The 11247-nt window shown below is 34.6% G+C and overlaps 1 protein-coding gene across 1 annotated transcript in view; it reads right to left on the bottom strand.

The window, feature by feature from the left end:
* Nucleotides 1–2336: 2336 nt before the first annotated feature.
* Nucleotides 2337–11247, bottom strand: part of TRIM2 (tripartite motif containing 2) — a 168403-nt gene continuing 159492 nt past the window's right edge. Inside the window, exons 16-17 of the mRNA XM_028491795.2 lie at nucleotides 8353–8397; nucleotides 2337–3576 (exon numbers count right to left, since the gene is read on the bottom strand). Coding sequence (XP_028347596.1) covers nucleotides 3470–3576; nucleotides 8353–8397 — 152 coding nt within the window. The 3' untranslated portion in view covers nucleotides 2337–3469. The remainder of the gene's footprint in view (nucleotides 3577–8352; nucleotides 8398–11247) is intronic.

Genomic DNA, 11247 nt, shown 5'->3' with positions numbered 1-11247 from the left:
CCTTGTTCTTGAATAGAATGTTTCATCATCAAGATATCAGGTCTATATTAATTTAAAATTTTAATACAATCTCAATTAAAAAAAATAGCACCTGGATTTTTTTTCTGGAATTTGAAAAGTTGAAACTAAAGTGTGATCTCAAGTCAGTTGTCAACTTGGAGCAAAACTGTGACTTAAGGAAGAAAGCTGTATTTGGCATTCCTCTCAGAAATGAACTCACCACCACTGAGCCAGTCCTATTCACCTCTAGCAGATTTGCTGCCATGTGGGTTGCTAAATCAGCCAGTTTCCAAAAGAAGCTGGAAATCTCAATTTGCATGTGACCTTTTACACGTGAATATGTTGACAACTAATTTAAATTAAAAATAAAATACAGGTGAGGCAAAATAAAATACACCTCGCAGGTCATATCTAGACCACAGGCGGTCAGTTTTTGATCTTTTGGAAGTTGGCAAACTTTTTCTGTAAAGCATCAGATGGTAAATATTTCAGGCTTTGTAGGCTACATACAGCCTCTGTTGCATACTCCTATTTTTACATCATTAAAAAAGTGTATAAAAGGCATTCTTAGCTCAAAGGCTGTAAAAAAACAGGCCTTGGATTTGGTGCTCAGGGTGGTAGTTTGCCATTCTTGGTTAATAGAAATCTTTAGCCTTGAGAGTCAATGAATACTTTCAAAGATAGCCATATTACCTGAACTCTCTCACAAAATAATTTTTAAAAAGTTGGGATAAACATAATATAAATTCACTGCAGTGGCCATCGCATAATGCAGTACATTTCCTTCCCGATATTCAGGAAGCACATCCTGAAAGGGAGTTTATGTATAATTTTAGGACACCTTCCCCCAATCTGTCACATCATAACTGCTCTTACAAATGATGTCATATTAGCTGGAAAATGCTTTCTATTTTACTCCAATCATGTTCTCAAAAAAAAAAAAAAAAAAAAAAACCCCAGTATTATCGGGTTTACAATTTAGATCTTTCTGCTCAGGAATTATTAGGGTGGTTCTTGCTTCTTTGCTGTCAGCTGTACACATTTCCTTTTCTAATCCCTTAGGATCATGTTTGATAAAGTTCAGGATAATAGCACCTATTTCTGAGACAGGCCAAGAACTTTATAATCCTATTAGACTAATGATGCGGCAAACATCAGAGGAAAAGTCATATCCAATTCATCCTTATGGATTGCTTTGGTCCTGGCCCAACCACAGAAGTGACATTTCAGTGATCTGACCTGGCCCTGAACAACTGTGAAACTTACTAGGAAACTGTAAAATCTATTCTAGAATCCTTTAAAAATAAGACAGGTAGTGAGATTTTAAAAATAACTACATGTGAAGAAGATTGATAAGATGGAAATCAGCTCTCAAATACCTTTTAAACTTCACAGTTCATTGAAACGATACTGAGAGTACCAATTATAACATTTACTGAATCAAATTTGATCCTGGATCACCAGTAATTTGACTCTAGGTCTACCTAAGTTGTCCTCAGTCTTCAGATCAATTACAAAACCAACCCAGGACTAAGGATTACCTAGAGTTTGGCTGGACCAATGCCCCTGGGCTTCTTAATCAGTATCTCTAATTACAGGGAAGAGCAAGCTCAAAAGCAGCTCTTCAAGATGAAGAACAGTTGATGTGCTGGAATAGGCAAGCCAACTTAGTAGTGAGCCAGCTGTTAACATCACTAAGATTAAATCACATAAACTATGATGAACTATATTACATTAAAAACAATGGTACTAAAACTAAAAACTCATCACTCCCTAATTATTTTACATTTTACCCTTATCTGTGCTCTTGAGATTTACATCTATTGTATATGCATGGTAGAAATACCATACAACAGTGTGCTACTGAGCATCTTTCCCCAACCCTGCACTGTCATCATGTTGGTAATCTGAAATTGGCTATGCTGGGAGTATTTATACCACACAGATAGGCAAATACTATAAACCAGGCCCCACTCCACTTTCCAAAGAGTCACTTTAGTTAAACATCCACCAGCACATTTCTGGCTTAGGAGGATACCACAACCTCTGGCTAGCTCATGAACAGAATCCATCTCAATCATTCTCGTGCTAGACCTATAAAATATTCAAAAAAATTTTTTGAAGTTGTCTAAATATTTATGAAATAGAATCTTTTAAGGATCATTAGAAATGGATTTCTTTTTGAGCATATAACCTTCTCTCTGAACAAGGAAGCATCTTTTAATTTTTAAAATAAAAAAAAATTTTTTTGGCCACACTGAGCAGCTTGTGGGATCTTTTTTTTTTAATTAATTAATTTTATTTATTCTTTTTTTTTTTTTTGGCTGCATTGGGTTTTCGTTGCTGCGTGCGGGCTTTCTCTAGTTGAGGTGAGCAGGGGTACTCTTCATTGCGGTGTGCAGGCTTCTCACTGCGGTGGCTTCTCTTGTTGCGGAGCACAGGCTCTAGGCGCACAGGCTTCAGTAGTTCTGGCATGCAGGCTCAGTAGTTGTGGGTCGTAGGCTCTAGAGCGCAGGCTCAGCAGTTGTGGCGCACGGGCTTAGTTGCCCAGCGGCATGTGGGATCTTCCCGGACCAGGGCTCAAACCCGTGTCCCCTGCATTGGCAGGCGGATTCTTAACCACTGTGCCACCAGAGAAGCCCCCACACATTAGTTTTGATTTTTCTTTTCTTTAAGTTTGTCTTGGAGTGCCTGCAAATACTCTAAATGCCTAAGCTAAACTGGAAAAAGATACACACACAGGGCATACATTATTTTTTAACCTCCTCTTTTTAAGGTAGTTGAAAAAAAAATCCCTGAACTCTTGCTGGTTATGTGTGCTATACTAACACCACTATATCATCTTATAAAAAGTACATAAATCAGGACAAAGGGCCACGTGCTTGTTCTTTACAGGAGAAAGGCATCAAACATTCAAAAGAAAGTAGTTTTCATGTCTGAGGAATTACTACCTAACTCTAAGTTTGAGGAACGCCAACTTTCTGTATTTTTTCCTGTGGGAAATTTGCAAATATGATGCTATACACTGAAAATCAATCACTCACATTTTCCATTAAATACTGAGAAATAGTAAAGCAGCCATTAGAGTTTTTAAGGTTATTTCCAAGCATGTATGTATGGGTGTATAGGTATAATACAGCCTTCAAAAGTATCCTTAGCTCTTAATATTTAATATTTGAGAGAAACTAAAAAATGTTACCATGTCATGATGGCTTTGATCTATAAAAAATTATTCGTAAAACTAACAGGTGGACTTGCATTCTCCTACTCTAATGAGCACTGAGGGAACATGGCTATTATTCTGCTTTCGACTGATCAAAAAGAGTGCTACACATCTACACTTTATATTTATTAAAAATTAATAAAACAAACACAGTTATAGGTAAATGACAATTCAGTACATTTAGCTGGATAACATAAAAATTTACATATTCACAAGCACATAGCTCCTTCTCTGACACCAAACATTTTAGTCTATGTAGTCAAAGTCTTCTGGAATTCCAAAACTTTTATCAATTTTATTTTCTTCGAACCCAAATTTTCTTTTGGCCCAAGATTTTATTGCAAATATGTTATCTATAAAGAAAATTGAGAAATATTTTTGAGGATTGAAAACATAATCACAAAACATTTCAAATATAATTACATTCAGTTTTTTTTTTACTTCTATTACTTTTAGAAGTATCAAAATAAGGAGTTTTCTGTATTTTCAAGAGTAGCAGTAATTAACTTCAGAAGAAAGAGAAGATTTATTGATTATTTTGAATAAACAGATTTCATATTAAAAAATTCAGTAAATTAGTTGCCACTAAAGAATACCTGACTTAAAGAATAATCCAAAGCCAGGGAGAGGTTAATGGTGCCTCTTCCACATTTCCACAGCAGAGGCAGGATTCTGTTACCTCAGGAATTAGAGTTGCTCCTGTTCCCAAATGGAACCCCTTTCCCTCCCCCACAGAGAGAATGGCTTCCAGACAATCAGGTCAGGGAGAAGGGATGAGGAGGAGGGAAGGGATTCTCTTAAGACTAAAAGAGGAACAGATATATCCTGAATGTCTTCTAGGGAATTTAAATGCAGTTTACCACTGAAAAAAGTATTACATCTATATAAAGGGATTTATCCCAAGGAAATAAATTGTGTACAAAGATTTATGAGCAAATCTTCATCCCAGTGTAACAAAAGAAAAAAATAAAAGCAATCTAAATGTCTAATCAAGTAGAAGGGTGTCAATGCATAGGCAGTGAAGGATGCAAGGCAGTACCAACGTGCTCACAATGGCTGTACTGAGGGAATGGGAATGACGGTGAGTTTTCTTTTTTTAATTTTACACATTCTCTTTAATGTACATATACCATCTTTATAATGAATATGTATTATAAATACAGAAAAATAATGGTATACAGTTTTCTGGTTCAGAGTATTCTATAAAACATTAAGCACTGTGTTAGTTGTGATAATGAAATGAAGGGTTAAAGTAGGTTCTTTTGGAGTGTTACTGGTCGAATTATCACCTCCCCCTAATTCATATGTAGTAGTCCTAAACCCCACTACCTCAGAATATGATTGTATTTGGAAATTGGGTCTTTAAAGAGGTGATTAAGTTAAAATGAGCCCACTGGGGTGGGCCCTAATCCAATCTAACTGGTGTCCTTACAAGAAAAGGAAATGTGGACACACTGAGACACCAGGGCCAGGCATTGGAAAGACTCTGTCAGGACACAAGGAGAAGGTGGCCATCTATAAGCCAAGGAGAGAGAGGCCTCAAAAAAAACCAAACCTGCCTACACCTTGAGTTTGGACTTCCATCCTCCATAACTGTGAGAAAATCAATTTCTTTATTTACGCCACCTGGTCTGAAGTATGTTGTTATGGTACCGTTCGGAAATTAATATATGAAGTTTGATCACTCTTAAAAATATTGTTTTAGGGGCTTCCCTGGTGGCGCAGTGGTTGAGAGCCCGCCTGCCGATGCAGGGGACACGGGTTCATGTCCCGGTCCAGGAAGATCCCACATGCCGCGGAGTAACAGTGAGATGCCCGCGTACCGCAAAAAAAAAAAAAAAAAAAAAAAAAATTGTTTTAGGAAGTTTAATTCCAAGTATCAAATATTGATAACTAAATGTTTGGAACGAAGTTCACTGCTGAGGTGAATACTACTATATCAAATAGAATAATGTTAACAAAATATCCTCATTTCTTTAAATAACATGTTATAGAATATCAACAGATATTAAAATAAATCTTTATGTAATGATCTAAACCAAATCTCTACTTTTCTTAAGAACCTAAGAGAGAATACTAATAGCATGAGGTACTCTGGAATAAACTGTTTAATTTGATTAGTGTCTGCACAACCTGTGCAATCTTGACAGTCACAACCAAATACTTATAGAGGGCCCATTGCTACTTAAGACAGCTATTAAGTGTATTACACGTATTCCAGAACATAAAGAGCCTATACCTTCAAACTGACACAAGAGTGGAGAGAGAAAAATCAATTTATCACTAAACAATTCCAAAGTGATATGTATGTTAGAGAGAAAAGATCAAGTGTTATGTGTACAGCTTACAGAATAGGCTCCAAGAATACAGGAAGATTTCCAAAAAACAAGAGGACAGATGCAACGCTGTAGGAGCCTTGGAGGAATGTACTTCAACCCGGGATCAGGAGAGAAGAAAATGAGGCACCATAGTAAGACTAGAGCCTCTGCAGGAAGGAGTTCTGGTTCATGTGAGGGCAAGAAAACATTTTATTATAAACCTTCAAAGATTAAGAACAAACAAAAGAATAAACAGATAAAAAGCCTCTCTATACAATGCTTAATGGACCAATTCAAAAAGACTCTGATTAAATATGTCCTTGGACCACTGATGTCTGCCTTCAAGACAAGTTACCTGCAATTTTGATAGTCATCTCTGTCAATTAATTTTTCTATTATGTGGAAATGTTTATGAATGGATAAAAAAATACTTTTTTTTAAAAGAAACAACCTTAAGACTGGTAGAATTCATATTAATTTATATGGTGGCAAACCCAAGATATATACAGGAATAGGATGGGCAATATCACATGCATGAGTCTACGTTAGGACCTCACAACATCTTGCCCCCCTCACTCATTAAGATGCCTCTCATACAAAGTCGTAAAAACTCTACTATCTTAGTTATTAGGCAAGGTTTTATATAATTTGATAAATCACTTTTAAAGTTACTTAATGTCGTAAAACATTTAGATGCTATATTTCTAGTTATATTTATACCCTGAGGTGACTTCTCATTCTATAAAATTGAAATACTGAATTACTGAACAGTAAATATGCTCAATTTAAAATACATTTTAGGGACCTTTTCAGTATAAAGAAACCAAATCTTAACTAATAATTACATAACGATCTTTAGTTGTAAGTATTATTGATGTTTTCTTTTTGTTTGTTTTGAAAACAGGAAGGTTTTCTGAGGTGTAATTCGTTTTAACTCCATGACTTTTTCATAACACTTTTATGTTGGAAGGAGCAAGTTGTAAACTCAAATGGAAATATGGTTCTTAACAGCTGTTTCTACTGTTCTGAAAATATCATCCTTCCTATATGATTTTAAAAGTTTCAGGTTCTTTCTCAGCTAATAACACAAGGGGGAAAAAAGTTGTTCACATTTTTTTAATTATAATTTTTGAAGTTTATGATCAACTGGAAAACATGAAAGGATTTTTTTAAGAGACAGGGAAAAGGGGAGTATTTGTTTATCAATGTGTCTAATGGTGTGCTAAACGGCTTACAAACTGCTTTATTTAATCCTCCCAAAATGTGAGGTAGATATTATCCACATTGAACAGATGAAGAAGCAGGGTCAGAGAGGTTCAATAAATCACATAGCAAATAAGGAGAACAACCTGGATTCCTTTGAAAGTCAAGTTCCTCCCACTATATACACAGGCTGCTTGTGCCTACTGTTTGCTGAGCTGCTTTGTTAATTAGGGTAAATCACTTTGTGACTCTTGTCTTATTTTTAACCTAAAAATCCACTTGCCTTTTTTCTTACTCAAAATTTTATATTTCTCAAACCTATATGATATCACTTATTTACTATTTGTTTATACTTTATTGGACACACATTTCATTATTCTCTTTTATTTAATGTTACTTTGCTGTTTTTACCCTCCTCTGTTCTTATCACTAAAGCATTACACTATTTAGGAAATAACTTTGTAATAAATAAGACTGCAATTTTATAGGAACCAAAGGCCAGTTATATTGATTTTATCAGTGTACTTAATTCTAAAATAGACAAGGAAAAACGATTCTTAAGTTTTCTGTGAAATACAGAGATCTGGACATGGAATCAGGGAAATCTGGCTCTAATCCCTGTTCTTCCAGTGACTAATCACCTTTGACTTAAGGCAGCTACTTCAAGCTTTCTGCATCTCTGTGTCAATGCAATCTTATCCATACTGTCCCACAGAATAAGGGTAACACATATAAAGGCATTAAAGACTCTTACCAGGATGGAAAGGTTCAACTACCATTATTTTATAATTAAATACTGAAAAAACATCAGTGTAACTTCCAGACAGGTTTTAACAATAATAATCATACTTATATATAATTCACAACAATCATTATTTATTAACGTTCTTCTAAATTTTAAGACATATAGATAATGCCTTATTAGTTCCCATTTCTTAGAATATACCTGGTATAGACCAGAGGGTGTATCCCTCTGGATTAATGAGGCATTTACATGAAAGCAGGTACACAGAGAAGACTACCCCGTGTGGTGGGTGAGAGCTTGGACTCTGAAATCTACTTCCTGTTCCACTGCCTAGCACCTGTGTGACTGTGGGTTCCTAGTGGCCTCAGTTTCATCTCTAAAATTAGGGATAATAATCCTATCTACCTCATAAGATTGTTGTGGAGATAAAATGAGAATGCACCACAGACACGCTTTATAACACCTGGCTCATAATCAGCCCTTGACAAATGTTTGAGATTATTATTATGAACAAGAAGACAAATCTTTAGGACTGCATGAAACTCTTAAAAGTTGTATCTTGCATTAATATATAAGAAGGTTAAGTGATTAGCCCAAGTGATTTATCTGGGAAAAGTTACACAAAACTTAAAGTAATCATTGGTTTAACAAAAATGCCTTACACTTTACAAAGTGACTCATAATAAGATTTTAAAAATTACCTTAAGTAAATGAAATGATTTAAGATATAAAAACTTGATTAATACATACACTTTCAGAAATGTCTCTTCTTGAACTTAACCAGGCACAATAGCTCCTGCATTTCACATCATAATAAGTGTACAAGAGTTTGACTAGTTTATCAGTGCCACTGTAATACATACCAGTCCATCTGTTAGCAGCTTCTTTGGCCACTTCATTTGCTTGACCTGAAAAAAACCCAACCATATATATATAGATTCATCTTTTTTGGAAAAAAAAAGCTCAAATAGTGACACTGTTATCTCACAAACATGCTCAACTTCCCAAGGAAATTTTAGATAGTTGCAGTTATATTAGTCATGAATAGAAAGTCAATATGAACAATTTCCCTTTCCTAAATGTTCACTATTATTGTACTTCCTCTTTAAAAACATGTTTAACCGAGATGTTTCTCAAATAATTTACAACACCAGAAGAAGATAAAATAATTTAAGTTTAATGATAAGCATTTTAGTGTATACATATTAGACAACAATAAACTTGACAATACAATTTTAATGGCCATACAGTAGCCCTGAAGGAGGAAATATTTACTTTATATTTAATTACACTTCTTGCTATTAAATGTTATCTGTATCTATATGATGTCGTTCAAGTTAATCTACACAGCACATAACAATGCCATGATCACCTGGGCATAAATAGTATTCATAATGATAGCATTTATTTATTTATTGAAATATAAGTTATATACCAAAGAATTCACCATATTAAAGTGTATTATTCAGTGGTTTTTAGTATATTTACAAGGTTGTACAACCATCACCACTACCTAATTCCAGAACATTCTCATCACCCAAAAGGAAATCCCATACCCATTAGGAGTCACTCCACTTCCCCCTACCCCCAGCCCCTGGAGACCACTTATCTACTTTCTGTCTCTATGGATTTTCCTATTCTGGACATTTCATATAAATGAAATCATATATATCTGGCTTCTTTTCACTTGGTACAATGTTTTCAAGGTTTGTCAACTGTAGCATGTATAAATACTTCATTCCTTTTTACTGCCAAATAATATTCCATTGTATGGATATACCACATTTCACTTAGTCACTCATCAGTTGATGGACATTTGGGCTGTTATTACTAATATAAATAATTTAACAATTTTTGTGTGAACATGTTTTCAATTCTTTTGGGTACATACCTAGGGGTGGAATTGCTGGCTCAAATGGTAACTATACATACAACATTTTGGGGAACAGATAACTTGTTTTCCAAAGTGGCTGCATCAACACACCATTGTAAAGCAATTATACTCCAATAAAAATGTTAAAAAACAAAAACAAACAAACAAAAAAAGTGGCTGCATCATTTTCACAATCTTACCAGCAATCTAAGAGTTCCAACTTCTCCACATCCTCACCAATAATTATTTTGCCTTCTTTTTATTACAGCCATCCTAATTGGTATCTCATTGTGTCACGATTTACATTTCCCTAATGACTAATGATGTTGAGCATCTTTCCATATGCTCATTGGCCATTTGTATATTTTCCTTGGAAAAATGTCTATTCAAATCCTTTGTCTGTGTTTAAATTTTTTTTTATTGTTGAGTCATAAGAGTTTTTTTAATGTATATTTTTTATATTGGACACTCGTCAGATACAGGATTTGCAACTATTTTCTCCCATTCTGTGGGTTTTCTTTCCACTTTCTTGACAATGTACTTTGACACACAAAAGTTAATTTTGATGAAGTCAAATTTATCTACTTTTTCTTTGGTTGCTTGAGCTTTTGATGTCATATCTAAGAAAACTAGGCTACAGAGACACACATCTATGTTTTTTTCTAAGAGTATTATAGGTTTAGCTCTTATGTTTAGGTCTTTGTTCCACTTGAGTTAACTTTTGTATACAGTTGTGAGGTGGGAGGCCGGGGTGATTCATTTGCATGTGGATAACCAGTTGTGCCCAGCGTCCTTGGTTGAAAACACTATTTTGTTCTGATTGAATGGTCTTGGTACCCTTGTTCAAAACCTTGTTTACTTCTGGATGCTCAATTCCATTTCATTAACCTGTATGTCTATTCTTATACCAGTACCAAATTGCCTTGATTATTCAAGTTTTGTAGTAAGTTTTGAAATTGGGAAATTTGAGTCTTCCAACTTTTTTTTTCCCCAAGGTTCTTTTGGCTGTTCTGGGTCCCCTCCATTTTCATATGAATTTTAGGACTAATATCAATTTCTGCAGAAAAGAAATTGGAATTTTGGAGGTTTTACAGTTAATCTGTAGACCAATTGGGGGGGTATTTCCACCATGACAACATTTAGGTCATTGAATTCATGAACACAGGATGTCTTTCTATTTATATAGGTCTTTAATTTCATTAAATGTTTTTTAGTTTTCAGTACAAGTCTTGCACTTCTTTGATTAATTTTACTCCTAAGTATTTTACTCATTTTGATGCTATTGTAAGTGGAATTCTCTCTTAATTTCATTTTCAGGCTGTTTATTGATAGTTTATAAAATACAAGTGTTTTTCATATATTGATTTTCTATCTTGAAATCAGCTGACCTCACTTGTGAACTCTAATAGTTGTATTTTGTTGTTGTTGTTGTTTTGTGGATTGTTTAGGTGTATCTATCTATCTAAGATCATGTCAACTGCAAATAGAGATAGTTTTCCTTTTTTCTTTTCAATATGGTTGCTTTTTATTTCTCTTTCTTACCTAATTGCCCTGGCTTGAATTTCCAGTACAGTGTTGAACAGAAGAGGTGAGAGTGGACATCCTTGGGGAAACCATACAGCATTTCACCATTCAATATGTTAGCTGTTCTACTTACAATAAGCAGGACATGGAAGCTACCTAAGCGTCTATTGACAGATGAATGTTTAAAGAAGATGTGGCACATATGTACAAGGGAATATTACTCAGCCATAAAAAGAAACGAAATTGATTTATTTGCAGTGAGGTGGATGGCCCTAGAGACTGTCATACAGAGTGAAGTAAGTCAGAAAGAAAAATAAATACCATATGCTAACACATATATATGGAATCTAAAAAAAAAAAA

This window comes from Physeter macrocephalus, chromosome 7 (genome assembly GCF_002837175.3).
Source record: "Physeter macrocephalus isolate SW-GA chromosome 7, ASM283717v5, whole genome shotgun sequence".
In the NCBI taxonomy this organism is placed as follows: domain Eukaryota; kingdom Metazoa; phylum Chordata; class Mammalia; order Artiodactyla; family Physeteridae; genus Physeter; species Physeter macrocephalus.
The sequence above is the reverse complement of the archived record's forward strand: the minus strand, read 5'-3'. Positions and strand labels throughout refer to the sequence as shown.